General features: G+C 38.3%; 2 protein-coding genes across 8 annotated transcripts in view; both read right to left on the minus strand.

Moving 5' to 3' along the window:
- Positions 1 to 24: 24 nt before the first annotated feature.
- LOC310719109 (putative peptidyl-tRNA hydrolase 2) lies at positions 25 to 6,331 on the minus strand. Of its 2 annotated transcripts, none has more exons than XM_083528474.1 (7): positions 6,069 to 6,331; positions 5,643 to 5,758; positions 4,559 to 4,630; positions 4,376 to 4,450; positions 4,189 to 4,286; positions 3,405 to 3,519; positions 25 to 1,369 (listed from the first exon to the last, which is right to left on the minus strand). In XM_083528474.1, the coding sequence occupies exons 2-7, from the start codon at positions 5,748 to 5,750 to the stop codon at positions 1,283 to 1,285; spliced, it is 555 nt and encodes a 184-aa protein (XP_083384600.1). In that variant the 5' UTR covers positions 5,751 to 5,758; positions 6,069 to 6,331; the 3' UTR covers positions 25 to 1,282. The 2 variants fall into 2 exon arrangements, with proteins under 2 accessions (XP_083384600.1, XP_083384601.1); XM_083528475.1 differs by having other exon boundaries at positions 5,858 to 6,305.
- Positions 6,332 to 13,254: 6,923 nt separating this feature from the next.
- Positions 13,255 to 21,645, minus strand: part of plxnb1b (plexin b1b) — a 67,176-nt gene continuing 58,785 nt past the window's right edge. For 5 of the 6 annotated variants that reach the window (XM_083527762.1, XM_083527759.1, XM_083527763.1 and 2 more), the window contains 16 exons: positions 21,357 to 21,505; positions 20,910 to 21,010; positions 20,436 to 20,653; positions 19,968 to 20,146; positions 19,755 to 19,821; positions 19,427 to 19,573; positions 18,827 to 18,992; positions 18,606 to 18,709; positions 18,411 to 18,495; positions 17,752 to 17,918; positions 17,484 to 17,644; positions 16,528 to 16,675; positions 15,943 to 16,007; positions 15,736 to 15,811; positions 15,571 to 15,645; positions 13,255 to 15,483 (listed from right to left, as the gene is read on the minus strand). In XM_083527762.1, the coding sequence (XP_083383888.1) occupies positions 15,379 to 15,483; positions 15,571 to 15,645; positions 15,736 to 15,811; positions 15,943 to 16,007; positions 16,528 to 16,675; positions 17,484 to 17,644; positions 17,752 to 17,918; positions 18,411 to 18,495; positions 18,606 to 18,709; positions 18,827 to 18,992; positions 19,427 to 19,573; positions 19,755 to 19,821; positions 19,968 to 20,146; positions 20,436 to 20,653; positions 20,910 to 21,010; positions 21,357 to 21,505 (2,013 nt within the window). In that variant the 3' untranslated portion in view covers positions 13,255 to 15,378. The remainder of the gene's footprint in view (positions 15,484 to 15,570; positions 15,646 to 15,735; positions 15,812 to 15,942; positions 16,008 to 16,527; positions 16,676 to 17,483; positions 17,645 to 17,751; positions 17,919 to 18,410; positions 18,496 to 18,605; positions 18,710 to 18,826; positions 18,993 to 19,426; positions 19,574 to 19,754; positions 19,822 to 19,967; positions 20,147 to 20,435; positions 20,654 to 20,909; positions 21,011 to 21,356; positions 21,506 to 21,645) is intronic. The other variant, XR_014531265.1, reaches the window with a different exon arrangement.

Below are 21,645 nucleotides of genomic sequence, written 5' to 3' on the forward strand. Positions count from 1 at the left end.
TAAAAATAGACACGGAGAACACACTGAGAACAGAGATGATGTATTAGAATTAGTCAGATACAGGGCACAAATCAAACTCTAACCAAATATGCACTTTTCCCTCTAAATCATTATTTAAAACCTATGCATGATTCAAAATCCATGAGGAAAAAAAACCAGCACCAATAATCGATCATATCTTGTGATTATTATTGACCTATATGTCAATACAAATTCAATTAATTCAGCTTTAAATGTATTGGGGTGAAACCGACATGGTCTAGGCTTATGGTCTAAATCTTAAGTAACATTAAACATTCAGGACACTATTAATTTTCAGGGGGTTTCATATGAAATTAATTTGTCAGGCTTAGTGCAAAGCTCTGATCCTGTAACACTACAGTGACATTTTAATTGAGACACATAGCATGCCTATATTATTGCAAATAGCAATTACAGCTTTAGTTCTAGAACTGACATATAGTAGACTACAAGCAGATGCATAAAAAAATAAAATAAATAACAGTCAAAAAGTGACAGAAATGGTTAACAATGGCACTCAACAATAAATGTATGGCTTTGGGATTTTGCATTTTCTCTCCCCACCACCCTCTTTATTAGTAATGAGTTCGTGATATGCCTACGTAACAAGGCTCGGTAGGAAGGGGCCATCGTCTCACTTACATAAAAATTCTAGACAAACATCACAACTCACAAACAAAGGAAGTGCCTTTGTAGGTCATCAGTAAACTCAGAAGTTTACAGGTAAACTTACATTTGGAGATGATGCTTTACATGTAGTGTTAACGATTCATTTGAATCTTTTACAATGACTAAATTGGTCCAACAATCACCAAAACACTATTCTAACTTGAGGGCTATATTTATTTTTTATATGTAACAGGACACAAGTTGGCATCATCTACCCATTTGATCAATTACTGATATGTTCTATGTGGCTTCACACATTCTTTTATAAAATCAAAAGACCCTTACGTAACCGAGAATAAATGCATATACACTGAAAACGTTAAGTCAACCAGAACTGATACATTCAGCCAACCACCCACATGCACAGCCCTCCTCCTACTTCAGATAATATTACTGTTATTGTGTGTGTGTGTGTGTGTGTGTCTGTGTGTGTGTGTTTAAGGGTGACAGTAGAAGTATGTGAATGCCATAGATTATGCTGTGGGTTTTTTTTGTGCAGCAAGCCTTGCTGCTGTGGGACTGTTCCGCCCCCCTGTGGACACACAGTGACACCATACACATCTGTAGTTCCACTCCATCTTCTCTTCAATGCTCAAAGCAGTTTCAGGCTGCCTGTGACATTATTGACCATTTCTTCCTCTCCCATGATGCCCAGCACAGTGCTAGAGCCCGGCTCCACCTAAAAACCAGGAGACTGGAGGTTAAAACATAATGCTTAAATGACTTGAAAAAGTAATGTGATTATGCAGTTTTTTCACATCAGCTGAACAACTTAATCATTTATTATTGGGTTAAATGTACACTCACCAAGCACTTTATATGGAACACATATACACCTACTCATTCATGCAATTATCTAACCAGGCAATTTTGAGGCAGCAGTGCAACACTGGAAAACAAGCAGATACAGGACTCAATAATTTTATTGTGACATGGTCGCTGATGCTGGATTACGGCATTTAACAGACGCCGTTATCCGAAGCGACGTACAAAAGTGCTTTGAAATGTGTTAATCAATAAAAAATAAATAAATAAACACTCAGGATACCATCAGCCTGAACTTTCTTTAGTGGAATTATAGCACACTTTGTTTACATAAAGACAAACAGGGAAAATAAGTGCTAGGCTCAATTGTTCCAGGAAAAGGTAGGTCTTCACCAATCGTTTAAAGATAGCCAGTGACTCAGCTGGACATCTCGGGGAAGTTCGTTCTATCACCTCGGTGCCAAAACAAAACGTTTTGATGTAATACCTACCTCTTACTCTGAGAGATGGTGGGACAAGTCAAACAGTGCTAGAATATCTGAGGCAGCATGGTGCAGAGCGAGGAGTGATAAAAGCTTTGAGGTAAAAGGGTGCTGGTCCATTTGCCTGCTACTTCATAAGCAGGCATCAGTGTTTTGAATCATATGCGTGCAGCTACCAGAAGCCAGTGGAGGGAGCGCAGCACTAGGGTGTAGTCCAGTCTGGAAATGACAGACTGAAAAAGCACCTAAGCAACCTGTGTGGATAAAAATGGTAGAATCCTTTTGATGTTGTGAAGTCAAAACAGACAAGATCGTGCCACATTAGCAACATGTGAAGAGAAGCACAGTTGATTGTCCTCGGTTACCCCGGGCTTGCAAGCAGTGGCCGAAGGAAAGATCAGAGAGTCGTGTTAAGATATTCTAAGATCCTGACCTGGAAATGAATCACCTGGAATGACCAGAAGTTCAGTTTAGCTGGAATTGAGTTTCAGCTGATGAGCACTCATCTATGATGAGTCTGCTAGACATGCTGAGATCTAAACAAAAGCTGTGGTATCTAAGGAAGGGAAGGAGTTGATGAGTTGAGTGTCATCAGCAGAGCAGTGTTAAGAAAACCCCAGGTGAGAATAGGACTTTGCCAAGAGAGCAAGTATGAAGGGGGAAAGGGAGAGGACCAAGTACTGAGCCTTGTGGGACACCAGTAGAGAGACTTTTCGGAGTTGAAGTCGACTCCCTTCATGTGACCTGCCATAACTGACAATCCAGGTAGGAAGCAAACCATTCCCATGCCACTCAATTAATTTTAACACTTCTGAGAGTCAACAACTGGTCAACTGTTCAGGCTGGTAGAGGTGGTGTAATGGTGTGGGGAGTGTTTTATTGACACACTTTGTATATGGTAATACAAATAACTCACTACTTTAATGCCATGGATTATTTATTGTTGCCGACCCTGTGCATCCCATTATGGTCACCATTTGCCAACTTCTAATGGATACTTCTGGCATGGTAATATGCGTGGTAGAATAAAATATCTAGAGCAAGAAAGTGTACCTGAAATATCAAACTTTAACTTCAAATGCATGATGCAGTCATGTACAACATGGACCAGAATGTCTAAAAAATGTTTTCAGCATCTTCTTGAAATCGATGGATTGAGGCCGTTTTCAGAGGAAAGAGATTCCCTACCCAGCATGGGTGGAGCAGAGGTTTTTGGGGTTTCAAGGCCTTAACCCCTCCCTGCTCCAGTGGTGCTATATCATGTCATAACAAAATGAATTTCTCTGTGTTGTAATGTATATGCAATAGTAGTAGTACAGTGGTCCTAATAAAAAATATTGGTGCCATTTTAATTCAAGAACAAAGGGAAAGAAAAATATACAGCAGTGTCTTCAGCATTGTTTCTCACATCTGTGCAACATTTTTGTTTCCATTTGTTTCCAGAGGTCACTGATAAATTGTTTCTACCTGTGTGAGTCCGGCATCCTGTATCAGTTTTGTAGGAAGGCTCAGACTCATGGCGAGAGCCTGCAACTCCAAGAGATGTGCAGTGTTTGTGCCCTGTAGCACAATCTTCTTAGATCTGAATGCATAAAAACACAAGGGATCAATAAAATAGATCATCTAAGTGAAATTCTACATTATAGTGTTCTTTATCCATGACATTGATGATACTTCCACCACCATGCTTCATAGTGAAAATGGTGTTCTGCATTTTGATTAGTATGGAGCTTTTACCAAATTTACAGCCTTGTGCCAACGTATTATTAGGATTGTAGTAGTCTTATGAAGAGCTTCTCCTATTTGAACTGTGTCTCTTTCTATATTACCCCTCAAAGTCTGCTTTTCTCTGGTTTTGATAACTTCTGTATCTTACTGGTTATAATTCATAATAATGATAATTTTATTTGATCAAGGGTATAATTAGTTCTGTTGGTTTCACCTGAATAATTTAAGTATCTTTAATTCCAGGAATGGCATATTGCATCATTCAGACAGAGCATTCAATCATCTTTTCATAGGAGGATGGAAACGATGTATACAAATCTTGTGACTATTTCAAATGAGAAAATCCTTTCTGTTCAATGATTATGGTTATTTCAAACTGTCCTGAGCTTTACATAAGGCCAAAATTCCTTCAAGTTAACTAATAAAAACAGAAAGACTGATCAGGTAGCATTCTATTTCTATTTTTAACAAGTGGTTTGTCAGGCTTTCAAGAGTTACTAAAGATCGATTGATGCTGCCTCACCCTGCATGGTCCCATTTCCAGGCCATCTCTCTCCAAGTATTCTTCTCCTGCATGGCCTGGAACAGAGCCACAGCTGCATGGCCCACCTGTGCCGCCACCTAGAGGGGTGCACTGAAAATCTCAAGACTTCATCTGACTTTGCACAGTACATTAAGCAGTTTGGACAAACATTTTAATAGTTATATACCTTCCCCACTCCCATGTTCAGCTCCATGTTCACGACAAAGACCATCTTGAACATCGTATCTTCATCGCCTTCTTCCTGAGACAATTGACAAGAAAAAGGGACTCAGAAACAGCAACACACAGCAATTATTACATTATTACATGCTTTATTTTAAAATGGAACTGTAGGTGTGTAATCATCAACCTCATTTTCCAGTTTGTTGAAGTAGTACATTGCCGCCTCCTCAGCCGACACATTCCTTGTGTGTAGGAGTGCCTGAAATAATCAGATATCATACGCTAATACGAGTCCGATGAAAAAAAGAACTAAACAATGAAAAATATAGAGTGCAGTAGAGATTCAGTATTTTCTTGTATCAAAATGTGGACTTTCTCATTTTGTACAAATATAATATAAAGATAACATAATATGCATGTGCCATTTACTATGAACTGTATAGTACTAGAATTTAAAAAAGACACACCCATGCTTTAAGTTGATTCATTTTATAATTCTGTCTGAATTTAAACGTTTTGATTGCACTTTCACAGCTTTAAGATCCCTGGTTTGATACTGAGCTTAGGTAACTGTATATGCATTTTCTCTACATACTCTGTGTCCATATAAGGTTCTACAGGGTGCCCTTCCAGAAATGGGCAGGTTTAGATGGCCTGTGTAATATTTCACCTACGTTTGTGACTGTGTGTGTGTGTGTGTGTGTGTGTGTGTGTGTGTGTGTGTGTGTGTGTGTGTGTGTGTGTGCAAGGTGCTCTGTAAATGGTTTCGTATCTCTTCCAAAATGGGATACTGATTCACCACAATCCTAGCTGAAGATAATCTGATTATGAATAAATGTACACCGACCAGGCATAACATTGCCATAACAACATTATGACTAGTAAAGTGCATAACGCTGATTATCTCTTCATAACAGCACCTGTTAACGGGTGGGATATTTTGAGATGCAAGGGAATAATTTGTCCTCAAAGTTGACGTTTTCGAAGCAGGAAAAATGGGCCGATGCACGTGGGAAACAAAGGCCGGCCCGTGTGGTCCGAGCCAACAGACGGGTTACTGTAGCTCAAGTTACTGAAGAGGTTAATGCTGTTAATGTGCGATGGATCAGAACTGTTTTGCTAGCAAAAGTGTGACCAACACAATATTAGGCAGGTGGTCATAAAGTTATGCTAGATGTAGATTTTAAGCAGCTGTGGAAGCTGTCTAGTTATAAAAGAGTCCACAGTTATTGCAGTAGTGAAGAACTGGCAGACAAGTGGTTGATGCAGACCTGTCTGGCTGCCTCCTCGGGGATATCCAGTTCCCTGAGCTGCTGGAGGAACACTGGGTTTACCTCCTGATGGGCTGAGTCTTGAGGACATTGCTCGGATGACTCCATCACTTCACCTATGTGGAAAAACACACGGTTAGGAGTTAAAGGGCTGGTCTGGTGGGCTGGCATGCATCACGGGTAAAAGGATGAGAGTCAAATACTAGAAAGAGGACCTGATTGGTACAACCACAAATCAACCAATCACTTAATCAATCAGTCAATCGCTTGTTTAGCGTCAGCAAACACTGTCCACGTCTCTCTCTCATCATTTTCCCAACACACGCATGTTGCACGCGAGACAGTTCAGCGCTCGAAGAGCTGCACATGAACGAGCACGAGCGTAGACTCGTCTCTTTTCCCGGTTCGTTAACCTCAGTTACATACCTGCCGCTGCAGCGCACGCGCTCCCACTCAACTCTCAGCAAAAATCAGCACCGTCACGCGCTTCACTGCCGGACTGCGCCTTTTAATTCGACTATTCCTGCTTATTATTTACTCGTTCCAAAAACACACAGTGGCACACACTAGTCTAAGTATCCTTTAGAGTTTGAATGAATATTTTACTCTGCTAGCAACGCTAGGTCCGTGCGCAAATGCGTATTGCCAAAGACGCCATACTTTTGCGCGTCAGTATCACTTCCGGGTCAGAGTCGAGGCTTTTTTTCCCTTTAACCTTTAACTGGTTTTATTTTTTTTTTACAAATGTAGTTATAAAATTAAACTTAAATACACATTATTTAAAAAAAATATACAGTGATGTTGCTTTTTTCACTTCAGAGATTTTAATAACCAGCATTTGTGAATGAAATCCATCAATCCTGTACTTAAGTACGTGCATAAATGTTACTGCAGTCTGAGCACTTCTTTAATATTTTTACTTAAGCTTCTGAATGGAGTTAATATCACTCAAAATTACTGATCTGTAAAAACTAGGTTTGAATAATGTATGCAGTTTGGTGCTCCATTCCCTTTTACGTCAAACTCTTTCAGGAGTCTCCTTCTGTTACAAGTCCACAGTACGAGAACGCGTCGTCCATCAAACTCTCGCGAGATCTCTTGGGTTATAGTTGTGGTCTCGCGAGAGAAATGTAGTGGTGTAGACGGTATGATAACACATTCAAATGTAGTGAAGCCAGGGTTTGTCCAAATTAAAATATTTTGATAAAGTACAGATCCTTAAAAATATATATATTTAAATACAATAACAAGCGAAATTATCCTTTGTTAATTCTAGTAATCAGTCAGAAAATCTCCATAAAGTGCTTTTGAGACGTCACAGTTTCCAAAATAAAAATCTGAGATTTTCAATTGAACCTCATATTTGTTGTATTAAGTATAGACCTTAAGCTGTTAGAAATGCATTTTGGTCAAGCTTCAGCACATTTTTATAAATGAACTGCAGTAGACAAATTATAAATAAACCACTAAAGATGTTAAACCCAATTAAATGTGATCGTTGCATGCTTCTTTCTAAATAAAATCTAACAACATATATATTTAGTCAAACTTTTAAACAATACTAACTGCCCCTCATTTGTTTAATTTACACAAAAGGTTTTGCTGACTTGTTAAAATAATTTGTTTATTTTCATAAAAGTAGATCTTGGCATGACAGGGTGGACAAAGGCTTTAATCTGAGAACAAGAGAACAAGATCATCAGAGAAGCAGCAGGAACACCAAGAAACTTTTAATCTATATAAAAAAGATTTCAAGAATTTATTTTCTGCATCACTCTAATTTATTTTCCACATACTAACTTGACTAAGATTAGATATACTGAACAAAATTATAAACACAACACTTTAGTTTTTGCCCCCATTTTTCTTATGAGCTGAACTCAAAGATCTAAGGCTTTCTATGTACACAAAAGGCCTATTTCTCGCAAATATTGTTCACAAATCTGTCTAAATCCGTGTTAGTGAGCGCTTCTCCTTTACCGAGATAATCCATTATTTCACACGTGTGGCATATCAAGATGCTGATTAGACAGCATGATTATTACACAGGTGTGCTTTAGGCTGGCCACAATAAAAGACCACTAAAATGTGCAGTTTTATCACACAGCACAATGCCACAGATGTCGCAAGTTTTGAGGGAGCGTGCAATCGGCATGCTGACTGCAGGAATGTCCACCAGAGAAGTTGCCTGTGAATTGAATGTTAATTTTTTCTACCATAAGCCGTGTCCAAAGGCGTCTGAGAGAATTTGGCAGTACATCCAACCAGCCTCACAACTGCAGACCACGTGTAACTACACCAGCCCAGGACCTCTACATCCAGGATCTCCAATATTGTCTGAGACCAGCCACCCGGACAGCTGCTGCAACAATCGGTTTGCATAACCAAAAAATTAATGCTCAAACGTCAGAACCGTCTCAGGGAAGCTCGTCTGCATGACCCCTAATCGGGGTCTCGACCTGACTGCAGTTCGTCATCGTAACTGACTTGAGTGGGCTAATGCTCATATTTGATAGCGTCTGGCACTTTGGAGTGGTGTTTACTTCACAGATGAAGTCCGGTTTTTATTGTACAGGGAAAAATGGTGGTCACACCAGATACTGACTGGTTTTTGGACCCCCCAGGCCCCTCAATACAGTAAAACTGCCTGAGGCACACCTGTGTAATAATCATGCTGTCTAATCAGCATCTTGATATGCCACACATGTGAGGTGGATGGATTATCTCAGTAAAGGAGAAGCACTCACTAATACAGATTTAGACAGATTTGTGAACAATATTTGAGAGAAATAGGCCTTTTGTGTACATAGAAAAAGTTTCAGATCTTTGAGTTCAGCTCATGAAAAAATGGGGCAAAACAAAAGTGTTGCATTTATAATTTTGTTCAGTGTATTTGTTTGAATTTTTTTCGTAAAATTTTATGTCAGTTAATGGGAAAACGAACGGTTGATAATTGTCCTTCAAATAAATCTAAACATTCTAATGAATTCTGTATCTAAACTTACATATTTCAACCTGGAGTGGCCTAAGGAAGGCAGATTTTTAGGAGTTTCAGGAATATTTGGAAAGTTAAACACTGGTTTTGGCTCATTAATACATGAATACCCTCCTTTGTTCTGGTCTCTTTGTCAGTTTCCCATTTTTCCCCTCTCTTTCTCAAAGTACTTTTTTCTTCTCTCTGGTTTAGCATTACGCCCTTCCCTATATCTCCTTGTTATCTCAGCTCCACTTAGACTCATTACTGGAAAGAAAATTGTATTTCAAAACTATTCAAAAACTTTTCCTTACAAACTGCTTTTTCCCTCCTTTTAATTAGAGGTCCAGTCTTTATTTATATTGTTCATTGACTGTTTTTCAAACAGTCAATGAAATCCATTATATGGACTTTTTAAGGAAATTTGTATCCTTGATATGGACTGAAAGATATTGCCAAAAAAAAATTAATCATGCACACTTGTATAGCATCTAATTGTGTTATATGTGTGTTATAACTGTTGTAATATGTAAAAAAAAAAAAAAAAAAAAAAAAAAAAGTTTTTAGAATAATTAATATTTCACTATGACAGGGTGGAAATGATAAACTTGACAACATTCAACTACAAACATAGTATAAGGAAAATTAGGAAACATAAAATACTTGTATGTACAACAGATGTTTTTAACTCCACTGAAGAAAGGCAAAATGGAAAAAAGGCTGTCACTGAGTACATCAGAGGGCTGATTAAAGGGGCATTAACACATTATAAAAGGGTGGAGAATTTCATGTGCAAAATGCTTAATATTATTATGAAAACAGAATATACTGTAAATGATCAAAATTACTTATTTTAATAAATAACTTGTTTAGGTCAATAAAAACATTCAAGCAGTATTTACATTTATCCATATATTTTTACACTCACTGAAGTTAGCTGAGCAGTGTGTCAGACATGTCAAAATCACACTTCCAATCACAGAAAATAGTATAAAATGAGGAAAACCTATATTAAGAGACTTATCATTGTACTTGTATGTGTATAAAGGTTTGGCCATTTATATTAAAACCTCAGAAGTCCATTGTTGCATTATGTTCATGATTAATGAGTGATTCTGGTGAGGACACCAAGGGCACTTTATTGTGATACTGAACCAAAAACCAATTTCCATCACTGTATCAGAAATGAAAATCACAAAGCCCATGCTGATGTTTTACAATCCCTATTCTACTGTGATTAAGTGTTCCAAAGGATCCTGAGCTACTGTAGCTCACATTGCTGAAGAAGTTAATGCTGTTAACACTTGACAGCTCAGGACTGTTTTGCCAACAAAAGGGGACCAACACAATATTAGGCATGTGGTCATAATGTTTTGCCTGATTGGTGTGTATGCACCCTAAAAAGATTTGATGAAATGATTAAAGAAATGTAATTAAATGAAAGTAATGATTAAATTTGCAATATCATGGTTTGATTAGGCAATGCGGTTTCCCCTATTTAATATTGCATTCTTTACGCACACAGCCTGTTTGAGTAATGCTTTATTCTTCGGTTTTCATGTGGGTTTGGTGAGACTGTGAATAGAATCAAAGCCTTATTTTCATAGTCACTTGGTAGAAAGATGCGGGATAACCCAAGGAAGGATCTGTTATATTTTATAGCGATTCTTGTCGTGAATACAGTTCATTCAACAAAAATATGCATTACATAGACTTTACATAGACCTTTATTGACGTATGAAATCCGTATGTCTGTCCTTCTGGACAAAGAGGTCTGTTACTTTGTTGTAGAACTGTAGTGCAAATGTTTGAAGGCTATTTCCTTTCTGCCAGTGGTGAAATAACTAACAGTGAAAGGTATATGAGTCATCAGTACTTGGGTTCGTGCAGGCCCTCATCGTTGAGGCAGGGGTAATGGCTGCCTCGCTGCCTCTTATTTATAAATATCCTAAATATCTTTTTACACAGATATGTGAAATAAGGTACCTAGACTATGAAAGGCGATGACATGCAAATAAGAGTCTACAGTCTGTTGGTTTTATTCACACAGTCACAGACATGCTGTGTTTAGCTCAGTTTGAATGGGATTGCACAATCCGAGGTGAGGCAGAGCTCTCTGCTACTGCAATTCATTGTGCCTTGCAGGGAATTTCAGCTGAATTCTGCAAATCATATAGAAATGACATTTATAAAACAAATCAGAGAGAAAAATCATTGTTTAAAAAAAATTACAATTGAATTATACAGGTGAGGCATCATCACTGCCTCACCTGCCCTGTTACAGTGAAACACGAAAAATCAGCTGAATATGTTACTGCCGATTACCCACCCAGGGAAAAGTTACCAATTCACCTGGAAAAAACTGTTGAATCTGCCATTACCCTTCCAGACAAAGTGCAATGAGATACGCTCTGGATGTGGAAACAGTTTAAAGTACAACTTTAACATGTTCTTTAGCTTGTCCTGGTGTTGTTTGACTGTTACCTGGTATTGATTTATTTATATCTATAGGTCATTTATTGACAAAATCCCATATCCTATTAAACTGTGTAGGTATGCTAACTGAAATAATCAATAAAAATAAAAATAACTTAAGAAAAGTGTAACCTAGTATGAATTATTATGGCTTGTATCCGGTAATTTGGATTGCAGCACATTCTACTCGTCCAACAAACAGAAAATTATTTTAAAACCAACAAAAGAAAGGCATTCTGCAGACGAGAGTTTTGTATCTGATCCAGGCTGCATAAAGCGTAAAGATTTTGCACTACATGGCCAGTAATTAGTGAATAATCTAATCATTAAATCCTTATATGCTTTTTGTACATGCCAAATTTAGTCCTCCATTGTTGTCATAATACCCTCCCCACTCTTCTGGAAAGGCTTTTTAGACCATAGGCGTGGGAATTTGTGCTTATTTATCCACAAGAGCATTAGAGGGATCAGGCTGTTTGGTGAGAAGGTTTTTGAGCCGTCAGTTCCAGTTCAGCCCAAATGTGCTCGGTAGGTTTGAGGTCCCAGTTTTGTGCAGGACATTCATGTCTTTTACTCTAATTTTCCTGGAAAATGCTTTGTTCACAAAATGCCAGAGCAGGTTTGGGCCTCTTAGATCTAGCGATGGAAAATCTTAAAACTACAGCATACAAAGGCATTTAGTACAGTTGTGTGCTCGGGAGAATAAAATACGTGTATATTACACACATTCCTAAATGCACTTGTCCTGCCCTGTTCTGTAACAGTGTGTGTTCATGGTGGTGTGTTTGCAGAATGGCGTTCAGGCGTCGCGGGTCACCTCATTCTCTCAGATGAAGATCTCACATCTGTGGTGCAGGGCAACTGTAAATTTTTGACAAATAGGTAAATCATCTTGTGGATTTAGGACACTCCTGGGAATGAATGCATTTGAAAATACATCACTACCTTAAATGTTTTAAATGTTCACAATCACACAATTCAGTTTGAATCTAATGTGAAACTGTGCCATGTTATTATGTCGTTAGCAAGTAGTAATAGCTTTAGTTCAAAACAACTGGTATCACTCTCAGAATTATTGTACATTCAGTATTACTGCACACCATAAAAAACATGTGTGGAGAAAATAATAAAAATCCCCCTTTATCACAAGTGAACTTAAAAGAAGTGTTTAACTGATTAATCATGCTATATTTATTATAAATAAACAAATCAGCCATTAGCATCTCTCGCGCGGAACGCCGTGAAAGCAGTACCACTGAGTGACACGAGGGGGCGCACTGAGACCGTCACTCAGAAGCGGTGTTAAAGACCGCGATGAAATAAACGTGTTTTCCTTGATAGTTAAAAAAAAAAAAAAATAATAATAATAATAATAATAATAATAATAATAACATTTAATCAGAGTACATGTAGAAGTAAAAGCTTTATGACTTTTTGTCAATATTCTTATGGCCCCACGTCCCTTACTGGGCAGCGATGTGGCAATATGGCGAGCGGCAACACCAACCGCAGATGATAGGCCTGAAAATCTACTTCCATATCCTGCCATGGAACATTAACACTTTCCCAGTACTGACCCTTGACTGAGACTTGTGGATAAATGAACACAAATCCCTGTATCTACACTCCAAAATCTAGTGTAAAGCCTTCCCAGAAGAATAGCGGTTATTATACCAGCATATTATATTGGGGAGGGTTGCGTTAGGAAGGGCATCCAGCGTAAAACATGTGCCAAATCAAACGTGCGGAGGATCCGCTGTGGCGACCCCTAACGGGAGAAGCCGAAAAGAAAGTTTTATACCAGCATATTATATCTTGAAATAGGATGCTCAACTAGCATAAATGGGTATGCTTTGAGACAATGTCTGTTGTGAAAAGCGCTATACAAATAAACTTGGTATGATGAACAGGTGTCTACATACCTTTCTCTATATAATATAGGATGTTCCTTTCACTGAATATCTGGAAGCAGGTTGCTTCTTGTATGTGAAATGATTTTTTATAAAGGAAAACACAAGCTTACGTCAACACTAAAGATTTCCTTGTTGTCCAAACATTTCATATGTATCAGCAGAAATGTATTCGATATTGGAATGTTTCGTGTAGAGAAGCTGCACAATACACTACTTAAATTAGTGAATCAGATCACAAAATTCAGTCAACTCCATTCAGAATATTTTATTAAATCTCCATGTAATTTGTCTCCAAAATTGTTTTTTCACATACTGTTGGTAAGAAGCTACAGCTGAAAGACAATCAAAACGTATGATGATATTAACAAGTTTTAAAAACTTACAGAGCCTGCTCTAGTCTACACATAATTTATAGAACCTAATAATAGTTTTAACTTTATACTTCCTTCTGAAACTTCTGCACATAATTGTTTTATCTTATACAGTTACATCACACAACAAATGACATGTGTGGTCCATGTATCCTACATTTAATGTACCACTGAACCATTGCTTTATCGCTAGTCCCAGGTTTCTGCATGTTTTCCTGTTTTTAAGTTAATTGTGTTGATTTGATGTTTTTTTTCCCGCTCTATGGGACTGTTTCAGGATGGATGCTATTGAACGTTTGTTAAAATCAAAAACTGAAGTGAAAATAACTAGTGATCAAGCCTGTAGGTTGACAGAAACCTGTCTCTATAAAGTAATCGTGTTCTATCTAGTATTAATGTAAAGCAATGTAATGAAAGAAAATTGACCCTATACTGTAGTACGCACTAAACACCTCTCTCACTTTCACACACACAGAGAAAAAAAAAAAAGAACAATTCGAATGGTTCGGACATCAATTTCTTTCATAGCACATAAAAGGAATGTTAGAGCAGAAAAGAAATGTCGAAATATAGAGAATACTTCAGTCATTACACCTTGCAGATTTACAGAGTTGTATTCCTGTGTACTGCCCTTCCAGTGATTCTTATACAATAAGAAATAAAGGGGACATAAAAATAGTAAAACCATGAATTAAAATGTGGGGTGGTGGTGGTGGTGGTGGTGGTGGGGGTGTTAGGGTTGGGGGATGGGGGGGATTAGGATCACCAGCTATCTCTTTAGTGCCACACAGAAAACACAATAATACAACAGACACAACGTTGAAATGCATTCTAGTGCTAGAATAGAGATGCCTGGTAGTTTCTGCCTGCCTTGTTCTCTCAGTCTTGAAGCTCCTTTTAAATGACATGGACGGAGGATACAGAAAGTTGTGAAAGAAACGGATGTTGCATGAGTTAATATTAAATAAATAATCATCTAAAAAAAAAAAAAAAAAAGGACAAGATTCCGAATAGATGTTTTACACCATAAACGTTCTCGTGATCGCTGGAGAAATAGAATGACGATAGAAGAAGCCCGTCATGGAGTTATGTTGGGTCACACACAGTTATTGCTGCACGGATGGATATAGTCAGCATATTGGCAAACACACAGAAATTATGATGTAGAGAGAATTGGAAAGAGAAACGTGAGGAGGTAGAAAACGGCAGGAAGAAGCAAATGTTCATGAGGCACAGATTTCATTTTCGAGTCATTTTCTCCTGCTTCTGAGAGCATTAATTTGTATAATTTGACAGGTGTTGTAATCCTCCTCAGTAAAAGTCTGTCTGTGAAACAAACCTGCATTAAACTGAGCCTGTTGTCAGTCGGCCCCGAGTTGGATTTGGTGTAAGTAAAATGAACCCGGTGAGACCTCGATCGCTCATTGTGTTGGAAAGAATGCAGTAGTCACCTGATCGAGAGGTAGAGGAGAGAAGCAACACGGCTGCTCCTCTTGCAGCAACTTCATGCACGTGCGGCCACACAATACATGTCCTCCTCGTTCTCTAAAGGACCTCATGAGAACTCCCTTGTGAACCTGTTCCATCATTCTGAGAATGGCAAAGCGTCTCCAATTCACTAATCTCTCAAACAATGACAGAAATCATGTCTCTCACACATACTCTTTTTCTCTCTCTCTCTCTCTCTCTCTCTCTCTCTCTCTCTCTCACACACACACACACACACACACACACACACACACACACACACACACACACACACACACACACACACACACACACACACACACACACACACACACACACACATCCTTGTTTCCTCCGTAAAGTGGCAGTGTGTTTACTGTCATTTTAGTCAACGTCCACAGTCCTGTGGTTCCCATTCGCTGCAGCTACACAACTCTCTGCAGTCCAAATGTAAAGTAGGTCCATTCTTCAGTGCAACCCATGTGCTTCCCCTAATCTGTTCTTGTCTCATTGATCACCTCATCGGGATCTTTAAATCACAAGTCTGTCACTTTGTTTTCTACTGCCGCTGCAATCTGTTGAAGCCGATAACCGAGCTGCATCTTCTGAGCTGTGGTGTCCTCTTCCAACGCTGTGATGATCTGAAATACGCACAGCGCATTGCATGTTCATTAAACGCGTCTTTTCTCACCATTTCCTCAACTATGAGTGCATAATTATCAATTTACCTGGTCATAATATTTGTTGATGTACTTGTAGAGCTCATGCAGGGCCACTAGGTAATTCAGCTCTCCTGAGTAATTCTAGGCAGAAAGTGAAGGAAGACAGGAACATGTCTTAATACACAGCAGGAATCTGAACATCACTGATATAAGGTAAAGGATTTCATGTACCCTCGAGAGCTCAGCTAAGGCAGAGTTCATCTCCTGGTCACTAGCTGGGATGGTTTGTCTGATGTCAGCATAGTACCTGAGATATAGGAACACCTCAGTAGTGACTCCAACATTTATTCATTTCAGTTTAAGATTTTAACTTAAGTGCTGCTTCAAAATCAAGTATTTTCATATATGGACATGCAAAAACAGGTTTGTTCATCATACCTCTCCACCATCTGCTTATAACGAGGAATGTCTCTGGCATACAGGAGCTTGTTGATGGGGGAGTCCTGAAGAAATGTGTGGTAAATTAGCTTCATTTTTACAATGGAAATATGCAAGAAATCTCAACTTTATGAATTTTTTTTGAAGAAAATATAAAGGTTTTCCTATTTACAGTTCCTATTAATATTTTTTTTTTACATGTTCCTATCGATATTGTGTTCAGAAAATCTTAAATGGTTATCTATATCCTGGATAGTAAAAAATATATAAAAAGATATAAGGTATAAAAACAGAGGGATTCATCAACATAGAGAGGAAACAAAAATAGAATAGACATTTGTTAACCTTCGTAAATGAGTGGATATAAACAAAAAATACAAATATCAACTTGGGCAATGACTAAACAACTGTAATGAATCAGCTTTATTTGTATTGTACTTTTTAAAAATGGGCATTGTATTAAAATCCATTTCTCTTCATACTTGCAGCAGGAAATTAAGCAAATCCACTTCGTAAGACACATTTTTATAATCATTAATCAGGGGCACAAAAGATTTTGGACCTGACTGTATGTTCCAGTCTTACCCTGCCCAGTTTGTGCTCAGCAATGGTGCAGGAATCCATGAAGGTCTGAGCGATAACAGACAGGACAGCATCCACATTGTCAGATGCTTGCACATCAAAGATGAAATGAGGGTTCTTCACAATGTTGAGCCAGAAGCGCAGAGGCAGACTGAAGCGGGGAAAATAAATCACAGTTACTTTCACATCATTAGTGTTTTGTCAGAAAGTGACAAATAAAAATGATTACTGTTCCCTTTTTTTTGTTCCCTTCCTACAGTTCTCACACTGTATCGAGCCGTGCTTTTTTTTTTTTTAAATGAAAGTTATTTATATACACTTTCTTTAAGAGTGGCAACATCCAGCTCCTGATCCCAGGCTCAATGTTTACCTCTTACATGGAGCTTTCCAAACATGAGAGGAAAACTTTGTTTCATTATTGAATGAAACAGCAAACTAATTAATCGTTTGTATTAGCAACAGCCTCGGTTGTTAAGAAAAAGTAAAAAAAAAACAAATATTCTTCCAAATGTATATACATTTATTTATATTTAAATATATAAAAAATTTAGACCTTTCAAATATAACAAGTTTGATTTAAAAAAACAAACAAAAAAAACGTGAATATATAATTTTGCCTTTGAGGAATTCACATTTACATATTACTGGACAGTGTATTATTGTTAAAATACCACACCAGCATTTGTTAAAGCAGAGCAACCCGCTATTCAGAACGATAACATACAATTGTTTGTGCATCTCTTGTGTAAGCTAAAACGGTCATTTCAAAAGCTTATCAAAAAGGTTTTGGATTAAATATTTATATTGTTACTAAGGAGTAAAAAGGGACAGAGGTCACACATATTCTGCACTATTGCTGTATCGCACAATTTCCAAGAAAGTCCCTTTTCCATCACTTCATTCATGCATTGATTTAATAAACATGTTTGATTTCAATGCTGTTAATATAAAGCTTTTACCTGTTTGTTTTCCAAATATGGATTGTTTCTGGGTCCGAGATGCCGTGATGTGTTGCCTGGTCATCCAGCAGGTCAAAGAAGTATTTTACAGCAAGAGGAACAGGCCGACTTGTGCTCAGAATTACGGTGAACAAATCATCAACAAACTTCTGCAGAGTGCCCTAGAGACAACAAGTGACATCTTATGGTACATACAGTCTAGCAGCTTCTGTCCTCAATCACTGCCTCAGGCGCAACTTGCTCTGTTATCACGGAGGATATACCATACCTTCATGGAAAGCAGTCGTGTGAGGTAGATCTCTGGTATGGCTTTGGGCCGCTCTCGTTCTCTCAAACTGCCTCGTCTGTGTTTGGGCAGTTCAGGCTCCTCACTGGCCTTTACAAGATGCCACAGTCTGACTCCACCCTCATCTGCATCCTCCAGCATGGGTGTTTCTGAGATGGGGAAATAAGCATGAGGAAACATCTTCACAGACTGTGTGAGAAGCTGGCGTACTAACCTAAGGCATGCTGAGCTCATTTAAAATTATATGCTGGAGGAAAACATCCCTAGGCATCATTTTGTTATTTTAGGAACAGTGGTTACTTCTGCTTATTGCTGCACTTCATCCAGACAGGAACTGGAGCCAAAGTGGTAGTTGTAATATACTGTACTATTGAGGCCAAGACAAACCTCGCTGAAATACATATGGATCACGCATGTGTAAAAGAACCTTTGTGGTCAAGGGAATTTACAGTCAACGTATTTTTTAATTTTTTAATTTTTTAATTTTTTTTACCCCCAATCTGCACAAAAGTGAACATAGAACTCTACACAGTTCTATTTCATTTCTCTGCTTCTCTTAAGAACTGCTCCAAAAAATGATTGGCTGCCATAATATAACACCAGCATTTAAGGTTTCGAGATGTGCTGCTGTGTGGACTCACTCTCTCCTGCTACATAGTCATGGTTGTCATGGTGGATGTGTTTGCTATGTCGTGGCACCAGAGCGACTGTAGCTCCATCAGGAACCTGAAAAGTTAAAGAATATTACCAAAACAATTGATAACGCTTGTTAACATAATCAGCTTAAATACATTTGGAACAGGTATTAGTGTAAAGTGCAATGACACTGTGTGCACCTTGTAATGCTGAAGCGTATTGAGACGTTTCCAGTTGCCCTGCACCACAGATGTGAGATCTTCATCTGAGAGAATGAGGTGACCCGCGACGCCTGAACGCCATTCTGCAAACACACCACCATGAACACACACTGTTACAGAACAGGGCAGGACAAGTGCATTTAGGAATGTGTGTAATATACACGTATATTAAATATAGAGAAAGGAAATGTTGTTCTTACCCAAATCGAGTGAGTCAGTGTGGGGTCTATGGGAGTATGAGGTTCCTTTATAGACCTGGTCTAGAATCTTCTCTTTGACTTGGGTTATTGTGTCACAATCTAGTACTTTAGCTGCTACTGGCTGGGTCTCGTTCATTCCTACTCCCTGCATTAGCACGTTCAGAGTCTAGACAAAAAAAACCCAAAAGGTATTAGTGGTGGTGGTGAGGTTGGGTTGGGGGGGTTCGGGTATGATGAGCAATTAGATAAATGTAACACACCCAGCAGAAATGGTGCTTTAATGTTAATGGTTGACATAAGTATCAGGAAAGAAATGGCAATAAATCATCAATAAATTATAGCTATCAATAAATTAATCGAGAAGACTAGTTTATGATTGAGGCCAAAAAGCTTTTGGGTAATCTATCACATCACATTATTACTTTGCTTTAATTAATTAATTTATTTATTTTAAACTTGGAACTGCAAAAAAACACTGCTTAGATTAAAAAAAAAAAAGGTCAGCTGTATTACATACTGTCAAGACTCTACCAAACAAAATATAGTTAATTTCTGACTAAAAATCAAATACAGGAAAAAAAAAAAAGGGTGAACTCTAACCAGTGTGTGATACTCCAGGTCTTCTCGGAGCAGTCGGCTGTCATTAAGGGTGTATTTGGCTTTGCCAGTTACTGCGTCCACAGGCCCTTTATCCACCTGGTGCTTTATAGCTCTAAAAAGCATGTACAAACACTCCCCTGCCGAGTCCTTATGAACAACAGATTCAAAGATTCAATTTAATCCCTATGGCTACACATAACCTCGTACACAATCACAAATGTATACATAGCAGCATCTTATGAGCACAATTTTGCATGCATTAACCAAGAAATCCCGAAAATGAGAAAACTTAGTCAACTCCTAAGAATTTCTGTATTTTGACACTCACCCGGAGGAACGAATATAGACATATAGACATCCAGTTGGTCAGGAGCTTTTCCACAACTGTCTCAGTTCTATAAGGGAAAAAGATCAAATGCAAATCATTTATTAGCATACATCAGTGTACCTGTACTATGCAATGACAAAGATAGATCTATCCATCCATCAATCCATCCATCCACCCATCCCCCCCAGTGACTTCTCTTTCCCCTTTTGTTACCTCCGGAGCATGAGTTTGGGGTTCTTGGCGACATACTGCTCCACCAGGTCATTAAGCAATGTTTTCAGAATGTCAGTAAAGTACTCCAGTTTGCCGTGTAGTGCGACAGTGAGCAGAGAGGCGACGTAGGCTCTGTCTCTGGGAGAGAATGTCCTCTGGCTCTCCAGAGTGTATATAAACTGAAATGTGCAGGAGCAAAAAAATGATTAGACTGAGGAAAACTATTAACTACACACTAGTAAGATGCAAAATACCTATTAAACCATTAAAGACCAACATTCCTCATTCTTTTAATTACATACATACTGAGTCATTTATAGAAGGCACTAAATACTAATGGATGGGAAATGGGTTTTTAGCTCATTTTTAAATGGTTTATACTAAAAATAATTTGGTCATTCTAAAGCAAATTCTTACTAAAGGTATCTTTTTAAAATATATCTGAAAAAAGAAAAAAAAAATGCTGACTTTAGTGAGGAAGAGTTTGCTGTTGAGCAGGTTGGAAAGTTGGACGAGGCCCTGCTCTACTGTGGCCCTTCTGCAATCCTGCACATCCAGGTCCCTGCGCAGTGGTGACTCCCGATGACCCGGAAAAAAGATGCGCTCAGCGTACATCTTGTAATCCAGAAACGGAATCCCAGAGCCCACCAGATCACTTGACATGTCCATCATTTCAGTCATCAAGTCTGGAATGAACATCAAAAGGTCAAATACCAAGTGTCTAACTTTAGCTGATGGTTCAAAGATAATTTTTTTTATTACCTTCGATGAAAATGAATCTTTTCAACGTTATCACAAATGAACACAACCTTGGAACAAGTAGAATTTTTTTTTACACATACTAAGAAAAACACTACATGGCCAGGATTTAAAAGTATGGAAACAGACTTTCCATTTAAATGTTTGAAGCAAATTTCTACCTTCTACCTTGTTTTCTCTTACCTGTGAACTCTTTCTTGCAGCGGTCTCTCACACTTGTCTCCAGATTCTCCAGCTGAATTTGAACTTTCTTATAATCCCGCAGAGCTTGTTTACTCTTCCTCCTTACAAAGACAAATGAGGGAGAAAGATACACAAACAAAACAGTAACGGAAATTTAGGAACTGTTATTAAGTTCACACCAGGGACAAGAAAGCAGTCTAATCTAAAACAACAGTCCCTGGTTAAAAAAAATCACGATCATACAGAATAAGCTCCAGATGTGGAAGAACTGTTTTTTTGTGTCATTTACACCGAAATGGAAGCCGTGACCCTTTTAACAGGAAATTATCTACTACTGTGCCAGACTGTCTATTTACTTTCACACACATTTGTTTAGTCATTTAATACTATATACTGAGAAAGACACACAATTTATGATGCACACAAAGCAGGACCCCAAAAACCCACCTGTAAATGAGAACAATGATCACAACGATAAGGACGACGAGAGCAGCCACTGCTCCAACTCCTATTTGAGCCTCCACAGGAAAGGTGGATTGACTGAGCGTGTCATACTGCACTTTTCCCAGCGAAAAGTTTAGATTTCCCATCTGTACCTAGAGCCACAACACATAAGCACTTCAGCACTGTCCAGACTTTTCCTGTCCATCTTAATGGTCTAAGTTATACTTTGGACTAAAACCTTAGACCAGGGGTCACCAACCTTTTTGAAACTGAGAGCTACTTCTTGGGTACT

This window comes from Silurus aristotelis, assembly GCF_946808225.1.
Source record: "Silurus aristotelis genome assembly, chromosome: 2".
In the NCBI taxonomy this organism is placed as follows: Eukaryota; Metazoa; Chordata; class Actinopteri; order Siluriformes; family Siluridae; genus Silurus; species Silurus aristotelis.

What these genes read in the sequence shown, in the direction of transcription:
- LOC310719109 (XM_083528474.1), bottom strand. Translation starts at nt 5,750, where the DNA reads ATGGAGTCATCCGAGCAATGTCCTCAAGACTCAGCCCATCAGGAGGTA. An exon ending in TCAACAAACTGGAAAATGAG is followed by an intron (nt 4,451 to 4,558) that starts GTTGATGATTAC and finishes CAATTGTCTCAG; the next exon opens with GAAGAAGGCGATGAAGATAC. An exon ending in AGGATGCCGGACTCACACAG is followed by an intron (nt 1,370 to 3,404) that starts GTAGAAACAATT and finishes CCTGGTTTTTAG; the next exon opens with GTGGAGCCGGGCTCTAGCAC.